The sequence below is a fragment of the Nycticebus coucang genome, chromosome 4 (genome assembly GCF_027406575.1).
Source record: "Nycticebus coucang isolate mNycCou1 chromosome 4, mNycCou1.pri, whole genome shotgun sequence".
Classification (NCBI taxonomy): Eukaryota; Metazoa; Chordata; class Mammalia; order Primates; family Lorisidae; genus Nycticebus; species Nycticebus coucang.
In genome coordinates, this window is record NC_069783.1 from 1,106,176 (window position 1) to 1,132,043 (window position 25,868).

Genomic DNA, 25,868 nt, shown 5'->3' on the forward strand with positions numbered 1-25,868 from the left:
TTTGCTGAAAGCTAGCTATAAAACCAAAAAATATTCTCTGTCAAAACTGGCCATAAAGTAATGATGTGCCCCACTTTGTTTCCCTATAAATCCCCCTTCCACTAAGAGTCCTGCCCATTCCTAGAAGGCAGCAGGCACACTCAGAGGCCAAACAGAGTGTGGCGGAAAGGCCTTGAGGCCACCCACCCACCCTGCCTGCCAGCCTCAGCTGAGCTCATTTCTACACTGCCGCCCACACTTTGTTGACCCCGAGGACAAAAATGGACAATGTCTCTGGTATCTTGGAGTGTTCATTCAGAAAGCATCCACATGTAAGTTTGTAATTTTTCCTCCTACCCTGTTTCCCCGAAAATAAGACATCCTCCGAAAATAAGACCTACTTACAGGAAAGATAAGACGTCCCCTGAAAATAAGACCTAGCGCATCTTTGGGAGCACACCTTAAAATTAGACACTGTCGGGCGGCGCCTGTGGCTCAGTTGGTTAAGGCGCCAGCCCCATATATCAAAGGTGGCGGGTTCAAACCCAGCCCCGGCTGAACTGCAACCAAAAAATAGCTGGGCATTGTGGCGGGCACCTGTAGTCCCAGCTACTTGGGAGGCTGAGGCAAGAGAATCGCATAAGCCCAGGAGTTGGAGGTTGCTGTGAGCTGTGTGACGCCACGGCACTCTACTGAGGGCCATAAAGTGAGACTCTGTCTCTATAAAAAAATAAATAAATAAATAAGACACTGCCTTATTTTCGGGGAAACAGGGTATTAATCCATCTGCCTCATGTTAGTGGATTTTCATTCAGCAAACCTTGAGGGGAACAGTGGCCTTTTCTCCTTGTAGTTTGGCTAAACTGTAGAGAGCCAGAGACATTTTGATCCCTACAACATCAATAGATTGTTTGGAATGTGGTGTTTTGAGAATATCCAAATATTTTTAAACAGGAGATATTCTAAAAACATTTATATTTACAAAATGTGGAAATGTAACATTGTTTAAAACAAGTCTTATTAAACTACTTAGGTTTGTTTTTCTTTTTTTTTTGTGATTTTTGGCCGGGGCTGGGTTTGAACCCGCCACCTCCGGCATATGGGACCGGCGCCCTACTCCTTGAGCCACAGGCGCCACCCGACTTAGGTTTGTTTTTCTTGCTAAGTAGGATTTATACATTAAATGTAGTAGCCAAAACTATTTTGAACCCTAGTCTGTGTTATTTACCTGATTTACAAGATATAAAAATGGTTAACAGAAAAATAACTTAAAATAATTAAAACCTAGGTAAATGTGTTTAAAAGCTGGCAAATATCAACTCTGCTTATCTGTATGTCTGTGTGCACACGATTTATGTGTATAATAGTTCACTACCAAAATATGCAAAAGAATCTAATTAGCTTTAAAAAGGCACTTACATCAAATATTTTATCAGGAAAAGAACTCAAATGCCTTTTTGTTCATGTGACTTTTGGATAAATAAAATTTATTAAACTTCAGATGTGTAAAGGTCATAAAACTGCCACTTCTGTACTATTTCTAAATTTTGCAGCACTTGACTGTGAGCTTACGATCTTAGTTTTGAGCGTCTCAATTCTGAGGTCTAGGTAGGTGGCCATGGCGAGGCCTAGAGACAGGTTCTCAGTGCCCGGGCCAGTCACTCCAAAGCACAGTCTGGCCCACACAACCCCTCTTCCCTGCTCCAGCTTTGCCCCCAGACTATTCTATAAGGAATTAAATCCTCCAGTCGTGTTTTCTGTCTTTGCACCTATTAACAGTTTTGTTTAAAAAAGGCAATTTTGTCTAACTTATGGGTTTTTAAGAACTGTTTTAAAATAAATGATTAAAAACTAAAAGGATATAAAAGTTAAAAGGTTATAAAAGATTTACACAATGAACTTAAGGTAAAATTGATTAAAATTAGGTGGATTTATTTATAACATTTTATTAAAATAGGCTTATCATTAATATGCTAATGCAACAAAATTTGGTTTTCTCCTTAAGCAAGGTTTTCATATGTCCTCAGAAGAGTTTTGCTCACCTTTCGACTTCTATAATGCTTCCGCTTTCTGTACTACCCTGTTTCCCCGAAAATAAGACATCCTCTGAAAATAAGACCTACTTACAGGAAAGATACGACGTCTCCTGAAAATAAGACCTAGCGCATCTTTGGTAGCACACCTTAAAATAAGACACTGTCTTATTTTCGGGGAAACAGGGTAGGTCTTATGATTATTTAGGAAACTGAGTCTCCTCTATCAAAAAGTAAGATTTTTGCTCTTAGAAATCTGATTATCAGTCTGGCTAAGTAAATAGTTAACTTTATAGTAAACTGATCCTGTTTTATAAAGAAATCTGCATGTAATCCAGTTGGCTATTATTTATGGAATTTGGTAAAAAGATATTCAGTTTTGACCTAGTTTCTTTTACTTCAAAATTATACTGGATCCTGCAATTCTTCTTCTAGGAGTATATCGAAAAGACCAAAAATCACTTTGCAAAAAAGATATTTGCACCAGATTATTCATTGCAGCTCAATTTATAATAGCCAAGTCATGGAAGAAGCCCAAGTGCCCATCAACCCATGAATGGATTAATAAATTATAAATTGTGGTGTATGTATACCATGGAGTACTATGCAGCCTTAAAAAATATGGAGACTTTACCTCTTTTATGTTTACATGGATGGAGCTGGAACATATTCTCCTGAGTAAAGTATCTCAAGAATGGAGGAAAAAGTATCCAATGTAGTCAATACTTCTATGAAACCTACTTATATTTACTCACACTTTCTTATGAAAGACAGAACACAACTATAGCTCAGGATGAAGGAGAGAAATGGAGTGGGAAGGAAGGAGGAGGGAGGTTTGATGGAGGGTGAAGAGTGGGACCGCACCTACGGAGCATATTGCAAGGGTACAAGTCAAATCTATCAAATATAGAACATAAATGTCTTAACACAATAATCAAGTAAATGAGGTGAAAGCTATGTCAATTAGTTTGATGTAAGCACTCCAAATTGTATAAAAAAACAACACATTGTACCCCACATATGCATAAATATATTCATGATCTATGTGTATAGGATTTAATAAGTAAAGAAATAAATAAAATTGTACTACAGATGTAAAATTTTCTTTCCTTTTTAGTAACTGGAAAACTAAATCTTAAAAGGGTTAAGCTGTATACCCATGTAACTTCCTGCATTGCCTTTAGAATCTTTTGACTTGTGATTCTGTTTGAATAAATATTTTAAACCTTTGTTATTTGACAAACATTCCACAATCTAAATTCTAAATTTGGTCTTTTAGACATCAAATTAGCTTTTTAAGTATTAGGACCACTGAAAGTCAGACACATTAGGCTTATCTGGTGTTAAAATATTTTCATATATGAAATGGTGTTTAATTTTCCTTGGATTGTGTTTGTATATACATGTTGTTAATATATGTTCCAATATTGTACATCAGTAGTAATTATAGTTATGTTAAACTATAGGCTACAAAAACGTCTGCCAGTTGTCTTTTTAACCACAGCTATCCTAAGACTTGTCTTCCACAGGCAATTATTTTTATTTGTCTCTAAGTGGGTTTTTTTTTTTTGGTAAACTGGCTAGGTCCGTTTGTCCTCCAAGAAAAGCCATGGAAAGGACAAATTCTCTTGAATACAGATTTCTTATAGCCTTGAAGATGATATACCATCAGATTTAAAACAAACTTCTAGGACTTTAATTAGAAAACTTCATGTTCCCGATTAGTGCTAACTTAATCTCAATGGAACAGAAATTACATGGGACTGAGATAATTTTTTTGTGACTTTTCTCTTGCTTTGTTTTCTAGAGTCAGGTTTCAGAAACTATTGAATGCCACCCGGCCATGCCTTGCTATTCAAAGTCCTCCCTCTAGGCCCAGGGACTATTGCAAAAGAAGGGAGTGAGAAATTGTAAAGGCTGGAAGAGATGGAATCAGTTTAAGCCCTCCAGATCAAAGACGGGCACACAAGTCTAAATAAATATTAAAGCAGAGACTTTGCCTTTTGGGCCACATGGTACATGGGTCCCTCCCAATCATAAAAACGTCCTGCTCCCCCATAGACTTAGAGCTTCCTGAGTATAATTATTCTCAGTTATGGGGTTTATGCAAAAGAAGAAAACAAATGTATCAGCCATGTTAGGATAAGTTAATAAAGAGACTAAAATATCACGATACTCCAACAGTCTCTAAATCCCTCACGTTAACAATGCTTATGTTTGCCACAAGCTGGCAACTAAACTGGGGAATGAAGCAGCTCAGCACTTACAGACTAATTTTGTAGCCTTGCCTTTGACATTTGGTTTACACTTACATTGCCTAGAAGGGTTGAAAGGGTGATGAGTTCCTGTACACCTCTAGGCCCATCTAGCCTAACACATCTAGTCAGCCACAAGCCCCTTTGATATTCAGTCCTCTCAGCCCCCAAAGGCCCTGGCTGGCCCCAGGGCAGGTAGTGACATCATCCCAACAACATGTGCGACAAAGTGAGAGTTTGGTCATCCATGCTGCTCCAGCAGATCTCAGCCAAGAGGTTTTTGTGAACTAAAAACCTCCAGGCTCCCCTGCAGTGGCTGACTGACGGAAACCCCTCTCTGCCAAAGGAATCCCCAACACTGAGTTGCTAGCCCTGAGAAAGGCCATCAGACCTGCCCCCTCGCTTTCCTAGAGATGTCCTGTGACTCATTAACAAATCCAAGTCCGTGCAGGAAACGCCTGAGGGTCCTCGGTATACACAGTAAACCACTGAGTCTGTCCAGTACTTGGTCTCTGACCGAACCTTTATCTTCAGCATTCCTTTTCACTGACTCCTGATCTTTTAGACAAAGCCTCAACCTTTTACCCCATTCTTAGCTAAACAATCTTTAAACCCACCTCTACTCTGTAAGAACCCCCTTCCAGTAGTCCCACCTTCTCAGGCCAAACCCATGTTCACCTTTCCAGGTATGGATTCCAGGACAGGTACTTTCAGAAAGATCATTGCTTACTGACCATTCTGAGACAATACAAACTAACTTACACTTCACCAACAGGCAACATCTAGTGAGTCTGAGAGGGGCGGTTTAGAATCCACATGGTTCTTAGTCACCCCTTGGTAAGCCCCTCGTAAAACCACACGTGGTGAAAAGGAGATGGAGTCTGGCGGTCTGGGGGGGAGTGACACAGCTGGTCTTCACCTCTGCTCTCCCATTCTTACTGTTTTGTAAATTTAGCTCCCACCCTAGAGATGCCCATGTTGAACAGTTCAGGAATTAACTTTTGAATTGGAAATGTTGTAATAGGTAGTCAGTGAGTTGTGATTTAAAATAATGATTCACAGCAAAGATCACAACCCTTACATATAAAACTGTAATTTGGAAATGGAAGAGCAGAACAGTCTTGGAGAATCTACTCTCGCTGTTCTCCAGAATCCCGGCCTTCCCCTGATAAAGTTGGGTGGACCTGTCCCCTCCCCGTCATTGTACATTGGCTGATGGGGACAGGTGGCTGACCTGTTCACTGGGAACACTTGTATCCCACTTTAATCTCACACCCTGAGTTTTTTGCTGCCTAATAGATTCATGCAGAACTGAATTCAGACCCTAGAGATTTCTCTCCATTGAGACCCCAGGTTCTGAGACCACCCCCTTTCAATTCCTCCCCCCAGGACCCCAGTGAGCTCCAACAGAATCTATAGGAAGCAGATCCAGAAGAGACCTCTATACTCAGCCCACAATCCCCAAGTCTACTGAGCTCATTTTAAATGGACGTTTTTAGAGAAGGGAATATAAGAATGGTCTTTATGGTTAAAAAAAAATTAACTCAGCTTTTCAATAAGGACTAAAAGCTCTCTCCCGCTCTCTCCCGCTTGCTTTCTTTTGCAGCCCCACCCCAGCCCTGTGGATCTGTTTTCACAAACCATTGAGGAACCCAGTAGACCAAAAAGAAATGTGAATTCTTTCTCCTTACATTGCCCAGATCCTTTGTCTTTCAGAATTTGTTCCTTTAAGCCTCTAGAGCAGGGGTCCTCAAACTGCGGGCCCGCAGGCCACAGGAGGCGGTATGATTGTATTTGTTCCCGTTTTGGTTTTTTACTTCAAAATAAGATATGTACGGTGTGCATAGGAATTTGCTCATAGTTTTGTTTTTTTTTTTAAACTATAGTCTGGCCCTCCAATGGTCTGAGGGACAGTGAACTGGGCCCCTATTTAAAAAGTTTGAGGACGCCTGCTCTAGAGATTCCCAAGTAAAGATTGAAAACACCTGGAACAAAGGTTGGTCTGAAACATGAAGGAAAAGGCCTCACTGGACACCACACCCTGTGACTTCAGCGCAGTCACCCTTCCCCACTAAATTCACTGCCCACTGGCCCTCGGGCCGTGTACTCCCTTCTGGGTGATGCCAGGTGATTCTCCCTTCTGTGTCTTCTTAATCCCTATTCTGTCTTCCCCCCAATCTTTCCTCTAACACAGCAGTTCTCAATCGGTGGGTCACGACCCCTTTGGACTATATTAAAGGTTCGCACTATTAGGAAGGTTGAGAACCGCGGCTCTAACACAAGAAACCTACAGGTTTATACCCTACTCTTGGCCTAGAGACTCCCCCTGGCACACAGCACCCCTGGGGCAGCTGGGCCTTTCCAGCTTAACTGGCATTTCTATTAGAAAGACCAAGTGGAACTACAGCTGGAGGCAGGGTAAGAGGACTGCCAAAGCCAGAGTCAGCCCTGGGGTAGAACTTTGTAATTCAAATTTGGCTTTAAGGAGCTTTAGGGGAGACACAGGATGAAAGACCAGGACAGGCCCAAGAAGGGGGTCCAAGAGAAAACTCCTAGGCAGCAGGGTCCCCAAAGTGCTCTGCCCTCAATAAGAGAGTACCAGCGGGAAGGGAGAGGAATCTCACTTAAACGTTCTTGACCAAAAGTTATCCTCACAGGGGTCTGCAGCCCCATGACCTATCCTTGACAGAGGGGCTCAAATGAACAGACCAAAGGGACTGAGAAGGGACAGTAAAAAAGGGGCTTCTGGGGGGGGGTGGGGGGGAAGGAGCCCTGGCCTACAAACTGCAAAGTCTGAAGGGCCATGAGAATGTGGATGCAAGGTAACCTAGGCAACCAGGGACCAAAGGCAATGGTTGATGACCAACAGGAAAGGGCAATACACCCGCAGGGGCAGGAAGGACAATACGCCCACAGGGGCAGAAAGTTGCTGCCAACTACCAACAGAGGAAGAGGCCTTTGAGCCTCCACCTCTCACCTCACCTTTGAGCCTCCACCTGTCCCTCATGACAGGGACCCAATTCCGACCAACAGTCTTTGGAAGTGCTCTAAGCTTTCTCCTTTTCTTAAAATGTCTTTGTTACTCTGAGACTTGTGCAGGTTACTCTGCGCTCATGCTGCTCCAGTATTTTTTCTTTCTTTCTTTTTTTTTTTTTTGAGACAGAATCTCACTATGTTGCCCTCAGTAGAGTCCTGTGGCATCACAGCTCACAGTAACCTCAAACTCATGGGCTTAAGCGATTCTCTTGCCTCAGCCTTCCAAGTAGCTGGGAGTACAGGTGCCTGCCACAACGCCTGGCTATTTTTTTTATTGTAGCTGTCACTGTTGTTTAGCCGGCCAGGGCCGGTATCAAACCTACCAGCCCCAGTGCATGTGGCCAGAGCCCGAACCGTTGAGCTACGGGTGCCGAGCCTACAGTTTTATTATCTGTTTCCACTCACTTTTACTTTCAATTACCTCTGTGCCTCAGTTGAACTTTCTAGCTCAGCGGAGTAATCAAACCAGGACAACTGGGTTCAGGGAACAGGGACCCCTGACTCCCGGCAGGGATTGTGCCACATGGATGCAGCTAAGACGGGGGGACACTGGGAGGACACAGCAGGAATGTCGTGGGATAAAAACCAGAACTTAAAATCACAGGGGAAACTGCCCATGTGTATGGGAGTGAGCGCTTATAACTACTTTAGACTTTGGTAGTTTAAGAACATATTTAAATCTTCTAGGATAATCTCCAGAATGTATAATTTCCAAAAGAGTGAACAGTGAAAGATTTAAAGTCATCACTTCAAAATGAGGCAAGAAACACAAAATGTTGGACAAATAGTTCACAATAACAGGTGCCATCTATGAACAGTGCTAACTACAATAAATGTAAGTGGACTCAACATGAAGAAAATGCCAAAAGTCTGAGTTTTTGTAAAAATCCAGCTCTAAATTGTTTATAACGTCCAAAAAACATGGACATAGGCTCAGAGCGAGACGGAAAAAGATGCCGCTGGCAAGATACTGATCAGGAGAAAGTCATTCTCTATCGAAACAAATGAAAGCAAAAGCATTGATCGAACAGTTAGTGAAAATTTAATCCACCAGGATGACTCAAAAACGTGCCCCTAACAGCAGCTTAAAGATAGAGACATGTGTAATGCACCCCTTTGTGGCCTGAGGTTACTTAAAAGTCACTATTCCTATTATAAGATCGTGACCATGGTCTGAGACAAGGGCTGGCGAGTTTTCTGTGAAGGTAGATACACATTTCAGGCTTTGAAGGCTGTGTGGTCTTTGCAGCTACAAGACGGGGATGGGTCCAAACTCGCACAGCAGCACCACAGACAACACGCCGGGAGCTGTGTGGTCCCAGTCTGTATGCTCCAGTAGCAACGTACAGACACTGAAATTGCAATTCCACATAGTTGCAACTTATGAGTCATTCTTCAGAGTTCCAATCATCGAAATGTAAAAAGGTGCTCTTAATTCATAGACCTTAGGAAAACAGTAACAGGCCAGGTGTGGCCTGGGCTGCTGGGCTCCCACAGAACGGCTCGTCACGATATGGCACCTCCTCACCTTGCCAGTCAGGGACCTATACAACATGCTCACACTGTGTACAAATAAGGCTGCTCTTGAGAAGACAGAAGAATTCAGATGGAGTTAAACTTGGCGCTCTCGGGCCATAAACAGCTACCAGATATTCCCGCCCAGGAAGGAGCGACCTACCACAGCAGCCCTCAAAGTAAGTTCAGCTGTTGTTACCCTCCTTAGCTTTACATAACTTTGCCCTGAGTTTTGTGGGTTGTTTTATCCCTTACAAATAGAGCACACCCTCCTCCTAGGACAGGAACTGTCTTTCTTTCTCAGGTTCACAGTAGCCTGAGTTTGGAAAGACCCTAAATGCCAGCGCCATCCTCAGCGTGCCTGGCCGACACGTTTGATTTGGCAGGGACACATTCCTTTTGCTTTCCCTTGGACTGAAATTCAACAGCTAGGAACCCTTGTTGACAAACGTTCATTGTGTACCTGAAGACACAGACTGATACAAAAGTTAGATAGCTTTAAGCAGTTCGGAACCCAAAAGAAACTCAAGACCACTTACACTGCTGCCACAGAACAAACAGGGTCTGGTAGCCTGTAACTGTCAGCCAACATGACGCCACGGGGATGGGTCCAAACTATCTTCCAGAGGCCAGCTATTCTGGAGAGCAGTGAAAGTAGCCTAAGACTATTCTGTCCTTCTATTTCCAAAACCACAGTTTTATACATAAAAGTTTAAAGCAAAAACCATGTTAGGTTTTATCTTACTAATCCTTATCTTAAATAAGCGACATGACCCATGACCCAAACATTTCTAATTCAAAGTTAATCTCCTAAATCAATAGGAGATTAACTAAACTACTCAAGATACACACTTTTAGATGATAGCTGAATTGGCCAGGCCAGCTGTGTCATCTCAGCCCTAGCCTGACTGACTCCACCTTATTCTCACTACACATTAGGCAGGGAGAGAACAACAGGTTTTATAATCACATTGGCCTGAAACACGGAACACCAGGGAAACGGTCCCTGAAACATCCTGTGGGCTGGCCATGGCTCCTGCTGACCTATACACAGGCAGGCCCAGCATAGCAGCAACAGGACTGACCAGAGAGAGGGACATTTGCAACCTGGATCAGAGATCACAGCTGTGCTAGACGTGGCTGGGACAGTCTCTAATTTTTTTAAGTTGGGTGCCAATATCTAAATAAGTTTTATATAAAAATCCACATTTATGGCTTCTTTTCAATAAACAAAGCCCTTGGCAAAATAGAGACTATCACCAAAGGGCAGTGGCTGGCTGTAGCTATATGGGGCCTGAGTGGAGGGCTGGACAGAGCAAGTCCTGCAGGTCCCATTCTCCCTGTGGACAGCACCCACCGCATCAGTGTCCTCAACAGTGTCCCCCGATGAGGGCTAACTGCAAGGCATCCCTGTGGCCCTATGCATCAGACTTCCTGGGCCCTGTTTTACCACATTTGGGTGCAAGGAAGGGGAGAACCAACAGCAGTGCCAGCTCTGGAAGGAAATCTCCTGAGTTCTTCACATACCTGGAGAACCAAAGTACCTGAGGGTCACCTCCTGAGTCTTCACCTCTCCAGCCACGTTTTTTGCCATGCACTGGTAAATGCCCTGGTCGGTCTCCTGGGTGTTCTGGATCATCAGGGTCCCGTCATCCAGCAAGTTGAGGCGGGAATCCGTCTTCATGCTCAGCTCATTGCTATAAAGACAGAACTGACTCACTCCCAAATTTAAAGCCAGAGGCAACACTCTGCCTATCCCAAGAGGATCTGTCCTCGAAAGAGGCTCCCTCCCTGTGCACACCTGAGCACAGGGGCAGCCCCTTCCCCGGGGGGATCTGTCAGCAGCCCCTGACTTTGCAGGTGTTTCTGACAGGTGCCCACACACTCTCCCACTCATTCACATATCTGCTTTTATTAGTCACACATTCGATCTACCTAAGTGTTTTAAAGTGATCCTAATTCCAAAGGGGAAGAAATGAACATAGTGAGAAAATTTCAAAGGAAATGTTTTGCTTTGTTTCTGGTAAATGAAACCAAAAGGTTGGAAATGTATCTTTACGTTACTAAACATTGGACAAATCAGTCTTTTAAAAGTGATGCCCAAGCCAGGCACAGTGGTTCAGATCTGTAACCCTAGCACTCTGGGAGGCTGAGGCAGGAGAATCACTGGAGCTCAGAAGTTGGAGACCAGCCTAAGGAAGAGCAAGACCCCATCTCTGCTAAAACAGAAAAACTAGCAAGGCATTCTGGTGGATGCCTATAGTCCCAGCTACTCGGGAGACTGAGGAAGAAGGATTGCTTCAGCCCAGTAGTTTAAAGCTATGACACCATAGCACTCTACCCAGGGCAACAGAGTGACATTGTCTAAAAATAAATAAATCTAAGTAAAAATACAGGGGATGCCTACAGGCTATTGGTGGCTTCTCTTCTGGGAAGTACGGGAGCCCAGAAGCTCTGGGACAGCAGAGCCTGGTCTCTACCCTTCGTAGGACTTGGCCCCCAACATCCCTGACCTCTCCCACAACCTCCCTCTGCCACCTGTAACTCAGAGGCACACAGATAGGAGATAGGTGGGCTCTGGCATCACTGAGATCACAGGACATGGCAAACGTGAGGACAGCAGAGCCAGGTGTTGGGCATCTGGGAATCAGGCAGACAACACCCCTGGTTCATATCTGAACCTTCAGTGCTGAGTGCAGCTCAATCTCAGTTTCCCAGAAACCGGTGGACCCTAGATACCTGGGCATTTACGCAGAATGAACACCACTGGCCTTTTTCCGTAACTCACACCTGCAAGGATGCTCCCACTACTCCACCCCAGCACATCTTCTGCCTGGCACCAATCCATGCACAGAGTCAGCAAATGAAAACGATGGTCAGCTGGCCCTACAGAATGTGCCTGCCCGCCTGAGGCCCAGCCCCTGCAGGTGCCTTACCAGCCCAGACCAAAGGGGTATAGACCACCGATTCTCGGATTTGGCAGTGAGATTTAACTTTTCACAAATTTTGATTTATACGATGTAGTGTGACAGATTAGAGCCAAATCCATACTTCCCTTTTAAACCTGCACTTCACCATGTTCCAGAATCCTTCTGAGGTTTGAGTCTGCATTTTAAATCAGGACCTCTGGGACCTCTCCACTCAAGACCTCTGAGGCCAGGGACCTTCTGGAGAGGAAAGTGTCCTCCATTTCCCCAGGGCACTGGGCCCACACTGAAGGTGACCTTACAGCTATGACTTGTGTCTTCCTTCGTTTTACCTAGTGAACCTATGATTCTGTACCTGACACCGTGTCCTGAGGCCAGTCTGCCCAAGGACACAGCCACACCTGCTGCCCAGCCGGCCCTTGTCCATGGCCAGACCTGCGGGATCTTCAAGGCCACACCCTAACAGAACGCAATGCGGAAGAGCCAGGGCACGACCCACCGTGCCAGTCTCCACCCTCCATGTGCACATCGGTACCCCACGCAGAAACACTGGAGCAGCCGCCAGGATGTGGTTTCACCTCAAGGGGTCCCTTCAAAGGATAAGCTCGAAAAAGATGACCCTCAGCCCTAACCCTGGGAGCCCTACTGAGACCTCCCTCGGGTCTCCTGAGGACACTGTCCCCAGTAGAGGGTAGGGCCCCCCTATAAACCTGGTCACAACAAAGACTGAAGCTGGACACTTCAGGCAAGAGCTAGTCATCTTCAGCCACATGGAAGTGGGCAGGTGGGGAGGCGGCCGAACCTGGCAGGGCAGGGCATGACCAACGCCCAGACCTACACACACCACAGTCGCAAAGCCCAGAGGACAGCGTCACAGTCAAGAGAAACAGCCAGAGGGAGCTCAGGAGTTCCCTTGTTCCAGGTGCCATGTGAGTGAAGAAGAGGTGGCTTCACCCACTTCCCCTGTGTCCCCAGGTGGGGGTGTCAGGGCACAGCCCAGCCACCTACTTGTTTCGCAGCCAGATGATCTCAGGTTTGGGGTTGCCTTCGGCTCTGCAGGTGAAGTACACTGTGTTCCCCGAGGTGACGTCTGCATCCTGGGGCTCAGATGTAATCCGGGGCCTTTCTGTGCCCAATAAGGAAACAGAACCTCAGTCTAAAAGTACTAAGGAAGGTAAGTGGGGACCCCAAGTCCTGCATGTTCAGGGGCAAACCGACGGCCGGGCTGGAGCACCCCCAACCCGCGCCTGTGGGGCCCCGTGAGGACCGGGCTCGCGCACCACAGTCCAGCTCTTCTGGAGTGACGGTCGCCACAGAGCGGCCCTGGATGCGCCTGGGGTACTCGCAGGTGGCAGCCGCCTGCGCGTTCCCAGATTGCGCGTAGGTCTTCAGCAAGTCCGCCAACCACAGGATTTCACAGTCACAGTGAAGCGCGTTTGAATCCAGCCGCCTGTGGGGAGGAAGAGGAAGAAATGAGGGCCAAGGGATGAGGGCTTGCCATCCGTCTGCCCGACCATCCAGACAGGGCCTCCAGGGCTTGATCAATGCATTGCATAGGGCCTGCCACTACGTGGCATCAGGCTGGGTCAGGCTGAATCTTGGGTGCAATGCTGGGCTGCAGGAGGAGAGAGGAAGAGGCCAGCACCACTGGAAGGGCCACTAGTGCCACTGGCTAAGGACTGGACTGGGACTGACCAGAGAACAGCTGAGGAGCCCCAGGAAGTCCTTGCAGGTGGACTGAGCTTATATAGTGGCCAGACTAACAGTGGCTCCAAGTCAAACCCTAATGACCCTTACTCAGATGACAGGCACCTGCCGCTTAATCGTGGTTACCCAGAACAGCCTCTCTGTGGCCTTCAAACAAGAAGGGCTAATTGATTTGTCTCCCCATGAAGAGGCACGCATGCCCCATGCTCAAATCAGGGTCCGTGAAGGAGCAGACCCTGCTACATGTGTTGCATTCCAACCCACTGAATAAGTCAGGAACATTCCATAAAGAGACAGGTGGGAGCTATTTGTAGAGAGCAATAGCTCAGGAAAGACCACAGCTGGGAACCCGCCGCTGCTGCTCTGGACAAATCTGGGCATTTTAGCGCCCCATTACCTCCCCCAGCCTGGAACTGCCCAGGGAAGGTGGCTGGGAGCCGTGCCTCAGGCTGGGTGACGTCTGAGCCCAGTACAGTGTCAAGGGACAGTGTCCTGGGCTTGACACCAGGGACACAGGCTGGACCAGGAAGACACTGAGATGTGCTCGTACAGGGAAAGAGGGCTCTAGGCAGAGCAGGTGCTCCCTGCAGACTCGTGGTCATGGCCCAGAGTGACCACACTGGATCTGCACATTGTTGGAGCCTGAAGACCACACAGCTTTGGGGCAACGGGGAGACTCTGGCTAAGTTCACACCACATGGGCCCAGGGATGGCCTCAGGTGGGGGATGACAAGAGGGGGATGTTAGCCTGGAGGAGAAAAGAGCAGGAAACTGGCCCCATGACCGACCCTCTCCCTGGAGAGCACAGGAAGAATCTGGATGCAAACAGGACCCCTCTGCTGCACCCAGTTCTTAGATGAGGTGGCTGCAAAGTGGGTGGAGTCTGTGACTTGCCCAGGGCACCCAGAACCTGTGGGGCACCAGACCTCACAGTCCCCTGCAGAAGGCCACCAAAGATCATGGGATAATACAAGTGAGTTGGGATGGGCATGGTGAGGCCTGCGACATCTGGTCAGCCCATCTAGGCAAGGTGGGAAACTGAGGGACACGTAGGAGCCCCTACCCTGCCTGCTCTGACACAGGAAGAGGGTCGCCAGGAACCCTGGGGTGGGTCAGAGATCGCTCCAGAAAGGCGCTGCAGCTGGGATGCTAGCAGACCCAGCACCAGGTCTTGGGACCTGCTGTTTGAGGTCCTTCGGTCACATGCAAAGTGGGGAGTTTGCCAGATGTGGGGGGCAGTCACCCCTCCGCCTGCTCCGAACTCACAGTGACTCTCTGGATCATCTGTATGGGCAACTTCTCTCTGCTCTCTCTCATCTGCCCAGGTGGTCTTTCCCATCCCACCTGGCACAGGGTCTTCAGTCAGGCTGAGGACATAAACACCCTGAAGATGGGAACCCCAAGTAGCTGTGAGGCCCGCGCCCACCCCACTGGACCAGAGATGCGAAGGCCCCTCTGTCAGGCCTGATTCTGGATGTTTCTGGTCTCTTTCTTAGGTCTAGTTCAGCCAACCACGGGCAACAGCTAAGTGACAATAACAGCCTTCATGTCCAGGACAGAAGCACAGACCACCACGTGCCTGCCACCAGCACTGACACCTCTGCTCCCTCGGGGGACTCAGCGAGAAGACACTTGTCTTTGGGGCCTTGGAAAAGGTGGACTTCACGACATAAGGTGTTGCAGTCGGGGTGCCAGAGAGAGGGGCATAAGGCGGAAGGGGCCCTCTCTAGGCTGATGTCACTTTCAACAGCAAAACACACCCTAAAACAGGTTGTTGGTATGAAGAGTTTAAAATGAGTTTTGAGAACATCGGACATATTGTCTTCTCAGAGGCTTTACTCCACCACTGCCTGAGCTTCGGCCTCCCAGCTGGCCTTCCAACTCCTGGCCACGTTGTCCACGTTATAAACCTTCAGGACGCTCAGTAATAGGACGGGGTGAGCAGAAAACACAGACATAAACAAGGCCTTGTAAAAGGGTAACAGCTGGGAACCTGCTGGATGTTTGCACAACAATGGTTTTATACTCACAGCCTTTTCATAGATTCCAAGTGATTAAATGTCCCTGGAACTAAATGTGTAATCCGGTTGTTGTGCAAAAACCTGTAAAACAGACATTAATATAAGTTTTTTAAATACTTCTTAAACGTGTACAGAAGAATATAACCAGTCAAATGTATCACCCTCTTAAAATAAAAAAAAAGCTCAGCAATTTCACTAATACAAGTGAATTTGAGAACAGTGTTTATTGTCTAGTAAAAAACTTGATTTTCCCTCTATTTTATCCCCATTCCCAAATAAAGATAAAATCCTTAAGCCCTGCTCGTGAGCTGAGAAGGCAGATTCTGCACCAATTTCAGGCAGTTAGCAGACGTTGACCTTAACTCTGCCAAAGCCAGTGACTGGGGCGGGGAGGGGTGGGCTCCATGGGCCTGAAATGGAAAATTAAGGAAGAAAATGCAACTTACAGCCTTTCAAGCTTGGGCAAATGATGAAATGATTCTGGGTCCAAAGTTTCTATCTGATTAAAGTGCAGGTATCTATAGGAGTTTAAAAAAGAAAAAAATACATAGATAAACAATTTATTTCTCTTCTCTAGATCTCCTGCTCAAAAATTTTTTTCAAGTCATTTCAATTTATACATCAACAGCTAAATCTAGATTTCCTACATCGTGTAGAAAACAAATGATATAGTCAAGAAAATTAAGTACATCTGAAAACTGGGCACACACGTTTCTACAACTGCCTGGTGTGGACGTGGGACAGACGGAGTTTGATTCAGACCCACAGGGCAGAGGGACCCGCCCAGCCCTGCTGCCTCCACTCTCAAATACAGGGATCTTGAAACTAAACAGAACGAAAACATCATCTTACTAGCAGCACACACACAAGTCACAAATGCCCTCCCTCGATGGATCCCTGTGGATCTGGGCAGGTGTCACCTTGACAGTGAGCCTGCTGCAGACACACAGCGACAGAACAGCTTCCAAGAAGCACCGAGTGCAGAAAGACACCTGTTTCCTGGAGGAATAGCAACAGAACATCCAGCGTCTCCGCTGCTCTCCATTCACGTCTCCTTGCTGCCCTGACTTACCACACGTGACTGGTGTAACTAACCTTTCTGATATTTCAGAATACTAATCTTCTCACTTTGCACAGTGGTGTTCTTTTTCTCTCAAGTAAGGCACTCATGGTGCTTCTGCAGGGAGGGCCTCCCGCCCTGGTGAGGGGGGTGACCAGGATGGCCCCACAGGGATAAGCACACATTTACACTGACCACTGCTGGAGACGCCAGAGGTCAGCTCTAGGGACAGAACTGATATTGCAGCTGCAGTCTCTACCATGAATCCAACAAGGAGGTGCTTCCGAATCCTGTCACTTTCATTAACTTCTTGAGATTATTGTCACTTCCAGGGCACAGAGAATCGACTGCAATGGCCTGTCCTGCCAGGCCAGCTCCTGGGATAAAATCCATTCACATGCCTGAGTCTGGGCACTGGGGCCCCTCCTGGGGTAGGTCTGTGCCCAGTGCCCTCGGCAGGGGATGGGCAGCACAAGAGCGGAAGGAAGACGTGTTCCATGAAAGGTCCCAACAGGCAGCACCAGATGGCTCTTCAGGACCCATTTGGCACCTGGTCTAGGCATGTGACCTATTAGCAGCAGGGAGGAGGTACAGAGGCTGTACCTCTGTAGGCATAACCTCCTAAGTTATGACAAGGGGTACATAAGCCCCAGCTCAGAGCAGGTCCTCTTGAAAGCCCTTCCCCTAATTCAGTGCAATTGCCAAGAGGCCGAGCACAGATTCAGGTCTGCCTGGAAAGGTGCTAGGAAGGTACTGCCAGGGCTCTGCAGAACCCTGGACGGGGCGGGGGGGGAGGGGGCAGGCAGTCCAGTGTCACTTACCCTCCTTGAGTGGCTGAGGAAGCTGAGGACCTACAACAGGCAGTGACTCCCTAGCACCCTGAAGGCACAGAGGGACTGGAGCCCATGCTCTGGCCACGGGTGTTTCTAAGAGGAGCCCACAGCTCCCAGGGCCCGTGTGAACCAGAGGAGATGGGGGTCAGCTGATGGGAGGCAGGTCCCCTTCACTCTGGAGGGGAGCCCCTGGGACGGGGATGCAGACAGCACAGACCCAGCAAGAACCCCCTCCCAAGACACCCATACTTCGGCAGGCATTGGTGGGCATGTGTGACCTGCTCTTGGAGGACACACACATCTCCCTCCTGAGGACCTGAGTTTCCTTGGTGCACCAGACAGTCACTGAATGGAACCAACGCTACCAGCAGAGACTCTCCCCCAACCGTCAGAACATTCCAGGAAAAAAAAAACACTGGGAAATTAATGCACAGATGCCAGCCCTCATTCTGCTCCTCTCTTCCTTAAAGATGACACTCGACTCTCCGCCTCTGAGGCCAGGTGGTGGTGGGGGGCGTAGGGGGCGCAGTGTGGATTCCAGGGCTGTCTGTGGTGACGAAGGTGCTGTCCCCACCACACAGAACACGCCATGTGAGGGCACCTGCTCTCTGTAAACTCTCCCTGTGTGGGGGCATCATGCAAGGTCTCATGTCCTTCAGTTCTCTCTGAAGCAGAGGTTACACAGGCCTTAACAGAATTTGCTCCCAAATCCACGCACTCAGCGTGGGGAAGCCACTCTCACAGGAACAAATAAACACTGAAAAACAGGAGCATCCCGTGGGCCCACACAACACAGGGTTCCCGAGTGGGTCCTCTCTCAGCCCTGCCTCAAATTCCCAGAATCAGTTCTGTGCCCAGTCAACCAAGGACACAGGAAAACACACACAGCTGCAGCAGGAATGTCCCACGTGTCACAGCAGACAGCTGTTCTCCATCCATGTTCCCAGAACGATAAGGCCTCCCTGGACTCCTCGGGAACTGGACCATCCAGAGAGACATGAGTGGCCCAGCAAACACACCAGGACAAGCCTCCTTTGATCAGGATTCCCCACCAAAAAGTCAACATCTGACTTCACAGCAAAGCTCTGCTTCCTATGCGGCCAACGAAACGCCACTCAGTGACTCGCTACACACGCTAACTGGAGTGCCGGGAACAACAGTGCGGTTTTCTCCAAAGTTAGGGCATTACGATGGAAGAGGGTGAACCACATGTGTTTGCAGTCACAGAAAGGAACCTGTATGCGATGCCAACAGCCCCCTCGTCCCAGGGGACCGGGACACCTCTGCCACAAAAGGCCATGTGCTCCACTAGGCGAGCCCATCTGACCTAATTCACACTGTGATGCGGAAAGTCAATCGATCCATCTCATCATTCTTGGTATCCTAAGCCCCGGACACAGGGCCTGGCACCGCTGTGGAAGAAACCCAGCCGGTGTGTACGGCCGGCGGTGGGCAGCTGGGCTGAGGGGGAGGCCAGGGACACGGGGAACCCAGCCCATCGCTGCTGTCGGCTGTCAGGCGCCTCCTCCCTGCAGCCCACCAGCATGGACATGCATCATGCAAACAGCAGACTCAGTCCACTCTTCCCTGCGAGAGGCAAAAAGGCAGGCGGGATGGAGAGACGGAAGCGCAGAAGAGAGGGGCACTTACAGTTGCTCTAGAGAGGCAAGTCCCTTAAATGCCTCCCTGTCAATTGACTGGATCTCATTCTTGTACAAATAGCTGAAACAAGAAACATGGGAGTGTTAGCACACAGACACGAGGGCACAACTCCAGACGGAAAAGAAGAATTAAACTCACACATGGACATGGTTTTTCAACTAATGACCGTATTAGAATGCAAACAAAACATTTACACAGCAAGTACAGTCCCCTCCTGACGGGTTCCTTTCCCTTAATCTCAGGTGGACCAAAAGCGGTAGGTCCATGCCAGAAGTGTTCAGACCGTCACTGCGTGTTGTCAGATAAAAACAGGTTCTTGGACTACAGCTAAAAATATTTGACAACACATTTGCTTCAAAAGCCTGAAGAGAATAGAACCATTTCCCCACAAACATGGAAAATGCATTGATTATAAAACTCTATAACTGCTACTGAGAGAGTTCTGAAATATCCAGACACAACTTGGGAGCCGACGAGGTGACCCCACCGAGCATGTTCTGAATTACCACCCAGAGTCCCCTCCTTATAAACAGCAGTAGCCCAGGTATACAAGAGTTGCTTAATTGGCCCAACACCTGTTTTTGTGTGGTCTACAAGCTAAGAAAGGTTTTAACAGTTTAGAGTGGCTGAAACTTTCAAAAGAGGAATCCTATTTTGGGACACATAAGTATATGGACCTGAAATTTCAGTGTCCACAAATGAAGTTCTGTTGCACAGTGACCACACTCACACCTTAGGCACTGTCTGTGCTGTATGTCAGAACTGAGTTGTCACAACAAAGACCCCACAGCTGCAGAACTTCAGATTTGCCCTGCCCAGTACGCTACAGAAAAGCCTGCAGACTTCCACACAAAAACACCACTATTGCAGAAAAAGCCACGCAGTTCTGTATGTTGGGTCCTTCCAACTTGGACATGCCCTGTGTCCAGCCAAGTTTCTTCAAAACACAGGACTATGGCAGCCAATCTCTGGTGACCCCCAAGAACATGTGAACTACAAGTGGTGTCTGCACCTGGGTGTAGAGACACCTGCCATGGCCTTGCTCAGGACCCACCTGGCTCCATCTCTGATGTAGGTGGATGGCTAAGTCAAAAGCCACACTTTCCCACATTTCGACTTCTGGCCAAAACTTCTCTTCAAACTGATTACTGAGTGGCTGGATTTTACCTACCTAATCCACTAAATAAGCAACACATTTTGTCTTAATGCCTGTAATATTTTGTATTTCATTTATAGAAGGACAAAGTGTCTTATTGTATACTAATTAATGTTTGGTGCAGGACACGGTTTAACAGCACCTGCTCTGCTATCCTTAATTGTCAGAATCCATCTGAGTGGATCTGATCTCTTCCCTCCACGCAGATCTGATGAGGTGACCTCATGAAGAATACGTACGTGCCTGTAAGCCCTAACTCTGACCAGCCACGGCCCCCGGCAGAGGCCTGGCAAGGTCGTTACTCCTCCAACTGCCCAGGGTTGCATCCTGCCTTGAGTACGAGGTCACTCAACCCCTCTGTGCCTCAGTGTCTTCTTTCATAAAATTGTAATAAGCTCTTGGGACACAGCCCAGTCCTTCGTAACTGCTGCTCGGGTGAGAACTGTTACTGTGACCTCTGAGAAGGGAGGTTTTTGGGCTCATTTCTTACAAATAAACCAGAACCAACATATCAAAGCAAATATCACTTTGCACACACTTAAAAAAAAAAAAATCACAGGAAGTTAAGAATACACAAAACTGAATCCAGTGACTATGTATACACCTGTGTTTATAAAGACATGGGAACATTGTTTTTATAAGAATAACTGGCTATTCATCATGCTCTAATGATAAATTTTCTACAACATCACTGAGTTTATCCTTTGATTGTCAATTCTATCTCAATAATGATTTCATCATTAGGTAACTATGGACCCAGTAATTAGAGTCCCAGGAAATAAGAACTACTCAACTTACTGGATGCAGAGCGTAAATGTCTCAACACAATAACTAAGAAAATGTTAACCAGTGTGATGAAAATATGTCAAGTGGTCTATAAAACCAGTGTATGGTGCCCCATGATTGCATTAATATACACAGCTATGATTTAATAATAAATAAATTTTTAAAAAATGAACTTTTGTACTAACTAAATATACAAGGCTGAATCAATAAACCAAGAGAATTCTTAAGTGTTTCAATTGCACTATTAACAAAGTTTCCTAAATCCGTGTGTGTCCCAATGTTCTCTACCAATGAACTCTGAGGAATCTATAGCAGGAAGCTGGGAACAGACAACAGCTGGATTAAGGGGTCACCCAGGCCTCTGTCTGCACAGCCAACTCCCAGCTTAGCTGGACTCTGAGTCAGCACCCACCTCCCTCTGCACCGCCAGGCTGCAGAGTCCCCACCTCGGGTCCTGTGCTGTCCCCTCAGGTCCTGTGCTGTCCCCTGGTGCCAAGTCCCCCCTCGGGTCCTGTGCTGTCCCCTGCTACCGAGTCCCCCCCTCGGGCCCTGTGCTGTCCTCTGCTGGGGCACCACGGACGTATTACGTACGATGAAAGTAATGGGAAGAGAGGCTCTGGTGAGACAGCCTGGAAAGAGATGTCTCAGTGGAAAAGAGGATGCCAAACTACGGAAGGGCAGACACTGCAGAGTGCACGGTAAGGTGTTCTTAAGGAATTCAAAATAGAATAGGACCTCAACACACACTTGTGCACAACCCCCAAATGCTGGCCTCCAGCCAGCTCAGTCCACTTTGCAGGAAACAAAAAGCTTTCTTCCGGAACTTCCACTGTACTTAAAATACCAAAACAATAAATAAAGGGGTAAGAAAAACAAACAAAAACTCAAAGAATAAATAGAAGCCTTATCTCTCATTTTTAAAATGAGGTGCAGGCTTAGTAATACTCATACAGAATTTCAAATTAACATAGCATGTATGCCAAAAAGGGGTGGGGGGGGAATGTCCTATAACACTTTCAAATAACTTCATAGAAAAAGTTCCATAATTAAGAAGCAATGGCACAGCTGAAATCAACAGATTTCAGACTATGACCCACGCTAGCAAGATGACTTTTGAAAAAAATCGACATACTTTAAAACTGTTCAGGTTGTTATGACAGAAACTTTTGATAATAATAACTGATATAAGTCCCTTATTTAAAAAATGGCTTTCTTTGGAAAGTTGTATATGTCCTAAAAGTAAGAATAATTGGCCGAAAGCCCAGGACACACTCATTGATAGAGGCAGGAACATATCTGAGCGTTCTTCTTAATCCTTTTCAATTTTAAAATAAGTGCCGTGAAGGATGGTAAACCAGCAAATCTCAGGGAGCTCATTTTCTAACCCAAACAACTGACTTCAATAAGCAAAAGCTTTAAGTGTTAAATAAATGTTTGAAAATAAAATTTAACTACAACACCCCCCCCCCCAGTAAAATAAGAGTGGAGGAGGGCAAGAAAATTTGCCAGAATCAGTGACATTCCAAAGGGATTAGTAACTTACATTTTACATTTCACCCACGGCTGGGAAAGCAACTTGGGACAGAGTGTTCTGTGCTCATAGGTCAGCCGTCCACACTGGCGTCTGAATATGGGGACGTCCAGGCCTAGCAGCACCAGGATCACTCCCAGGATCATTTTCAGAGGCCTTGCATCTTAATTTTATTCAACCTATTTTACTTAAGGCTTAGGAAAAAAATCATATAATGTAGCACTTTATAATGACAGTCCATTTAAAGAAATTTCACCCAAACTTTTACTCACCTTCTGAACAAAAAACCTCTTTAGGTGGATACACTTACAGTAATTGACAAAGTAGTGTAGCATTTTGTTCTATATTTAAATAATCTAAACATAGACAACATAAGCTCTTGGGTTAAAGAACTGATGGTTAACTTACAGATATTTTAAGTTTTCCAAGTCCTCGAAGGCTCCACTGGGTATCCTCTTGATCTGATTATTGTTGAGAAGCCTGTGACAAGGGGACTCAGTAAGAATTTAAACGCACTTACTTCAAAAGCATTAAGGGAAAATGTTCCTACAGCCTTGAAAAAGGTCATAAAATGAGGAAGCTATGGAATTTACTATCAACAGTTTTAAGTGCTAAATTAACACAATAAATAATGTTAGTGCTTAACCATTATGATTGCAAGTGTGCTCAAATAAGGAGTGTCCATATCATTCCACGTGTTTTCACTGTTCTATAAAACAGAGAAAACATTCTTCCCCTCCTGAGAAAAGGAAGATCTGTGGCTTCATCCTGCTTCTCTCAGCCTCTCTGCCTTAGCCAGGAACTGGGCCCATGTGGAGGCAACCTCAGGAGCAGGACTGTCCTGAGGCCACCACATCGTCCCTGGGCCCAGACAAGGACCCGGAGTGCGGAGAAGGCGGGTCACCTGCCCTCTAGGTCACATGGCTGACAGGTGGCTCGTCAGTCACACATCAGGACAAACATCCAGTCAGGCTGCAGAAGAAGACAGCTTCCCACCACAGGCACTCGGAAAACAGCCTGGGGTCTGCTGCGGCCCCTGGGACTTCCATCCTACCCCCGCATGCCCACCCCTTGGGCTCTAAGCGCCGGTGCAGGTCTGGCCGAGTCCACCCTGAGCTTGGGAGACATTCCACGTGCCCAGCCTCGCAGTGGGAGAAGTGAAGGGGCTCAGGAGCCACTGAGTTGAGGGTAGGGTGAGTTACCCATGTGGAGATGAGGGGCCAGCCTGGCTGGCAGAAAGGCAGTCCTCACACACATTCCTCCCTCACCCTCCACCTCACACCCACTCGCACCCACTGACTGTGCTGAGCATGTCACCCACAGCCCAAGAATCAACTTACAGTGTGTTCAAGTTTCTCAGCCGCCTGAAGGCTCCTGGCTGGATCTCTCTAATTCTGTTAAAGCGAAGATCTCTGTAGAGAGAGGAGAAAAGCATTAATATGTGAAAAAATACCTCCAAATTGCTAGGCCTTTGCTATTATTCCTCAAAAGTCAGTTTCAAAATGACAATGAAGAATTTAAAAAGTCATATGGCTCAGTTCACTCCTCGGGTGGATCCTATCTTCTGCGGCTAATAACTATACAGATATTGATCACAATGACAAAACGAGGGCACCAGGTCACAGAAATGCACTCACACAGTCGCTGTGGGGGATAAACATAGGGTAGCTCCCTACACACCCAACTCTGGCCCACACACGGAGTCCTGTCAGTAGGCACAGCCTAAATTTTCATGTGTCCAGATACAGTCCCAGCACAGCGTGTGAAAGGGACACTGAGCGTGAGCTCCAATGCTCACAGTTCATCAGTGACATCCAGACGTCACCTCAGTGATGAGCAGACAATGCCCCAAACCCCACAAAGGACACCTCCACATGGGTTTCAATTGAAGGGGTTCCAAACTGATTACTCTAGGTTTCCCGGACAGCCCAGAAGAGACTGAGAGCCCTGGGGCTGTGGGGCTGCAGAAGAAAGCTTCGGTTTTCAGCCCCCTAGAGCTAATGCTGGGGGGGTAGGCTGAGAAAGGGGAGGGGCGGGAGGAAGTCCTGGGGTGGCTGGAGGCCCTGGGGTGCAGGGAAAGGCCCTGGGGGAGGAGGCCCTGGGGGGAGGAGGCCCTGGGGGAGGGGGGGAAGACCAGGGGAAAGGCCCTGAGAGGTGAGGATACCCCTTGGGGGGCACAGATCCCAGGCAAGATGGGAAGAGAAGACTGGCAGGGACATACGTTCTTAGAAGCCACACGTCCATTCAGAATTAAAAACTAAAAATGTAACACATGTGAAAAACTTGAAAATAAATAGAAAGCCCATTTTCTTTACCAAATAGTCTTAGACCACAGCTTCATGACTCACAGATCCAGCCCTTCTGGGCTGAAGATGCTCTCCCCCAAATTCGCAGCTGCCGTCCCCACTTCAGGGAGGCAGGATGTGACCTATTTGGAGATCAGGCCTTCTTCACAGAAGTCTTCAAGTTAAAATAAGGTCCCTGGGTGTCTTGTGACACTCACTGAACTCTGAAAACATTATCTTCTAAGGAACCTGATTATTCTGAGCCAATGTACTCACTGCCAGTGATTTATGGAATTGGTTCTAGCTTGTGGTTCAATAAGAAGCTTCTCAAAGACTGTGAGTCACTGCTGCCGGCTGTGTGCAGCCCCAGTCCGAAGTGGACACCGTCCCCCCTCCCCCCACGGCCTTGCCTTGGGCGAGTCCCCGGAGGGAGGAGGAAGGGTGGCCCCTCACCCTTCCACAATCCCCTGCTCCTGCACCCATGTGTTTGCTGTTAAGTTAATGAGATGTCAACTTACTTCCCTGTGGGAGTGGCTAATAGAAACACACCCTGGTGGAGAGAGGGACGCCAGAAGGAAGGTCATCACAGATTTTCACAGATTAACCAGTCCACTTGTAAGACACGGACCAATTATTTATAAGGAAAGACCCTGACTAGCTAAGACTTCAGTATGAATTACAAATGCCTGGAAAGACACTCTCACCACAGACACAGCAAACATGGGGCTCTGGCAGCATTTGAACAGGCAGAAAAACGTCCTCCTGGCTGAGCCAAGGAGCCACAGCTCACAGCAGAAACTGGACTTTCCTCGCAAGAAGCGACTTGGTCTCCAGAGTGCAGGACGGTGGGCACCCTTTGGCCCACGCACAGCCCTCAGAGGAGGACTACGGCAACAGCACTCTGGAAGCTAGAAACCAGACAGATGGGGACTTGGTGACAGAGAACTTAAACCCCTGTAGGCTGCACAGAAGGTTCCAGAACAACATCCACTAGAGAGCCCCCCCGCCCCCCGCAGCACAGCTGAGCACCAGACACGCAGCCAGCAGGGAGCTTCCTAACGAAGGAACAGAATTTGAAGGTG

At 47.4% G+C, this 25,868-nt stretch overlaps 1 protein-coding gene across 6 annotated transcripts in view; it reads right to left on the reverse strand.

Annotated features, from left to right (window-relative positions):
- PXDN (peroxidasin) overlaps positions 1-25,868 on the reverse strand; it is a 98,150-nt gene that overhangs the window by 37,573 nt on the left and 34,709 nt on the right. For 3 of the 6 annotated variants that reach the window (XM_053588128.1, XM_053588130.1, XM_053588129.1), the window contains exons 2-9: positions 23,842-23,913; positions 22,910-22,981; positions 19,017-19,088; positions 15,920-15,991; positions 15,483-15,554; positions 13,026-13,195; positions 12,754-12,871; positions 10,346-10,515 (exon numbers count right to left, since the gene is read on the reverse strand). In XM_053588128.1, the coding sequence (XP_053444103.1) occupies positions 10,346-10,515; positions 12,754-12,871; positions 13,026-13,195; positions 15,483-15,554; positions 15,920-15,991; positions 19,017-19,088; positions 22,910-22,981; positions 23,842-23,913 (818 nt within the window). Of the gene's footprint in view, positions 1-10,345; positions 10,516-12,753; positions 12,872-13,025; positions 13,196-15,482; positions 15,555-15,919; positions 15,992-19,016; positions 19,089-22,909; positions 22,982-23,841; positions 23,914-24,816; positions 24,835-25,062; positions 25,078-25,868 lie in introns of those variants that run through there. The other 3 variants (XM_053588132.1, XM_053588131.1, XM_053588126.1) reach the window with 3 other exon arrangements.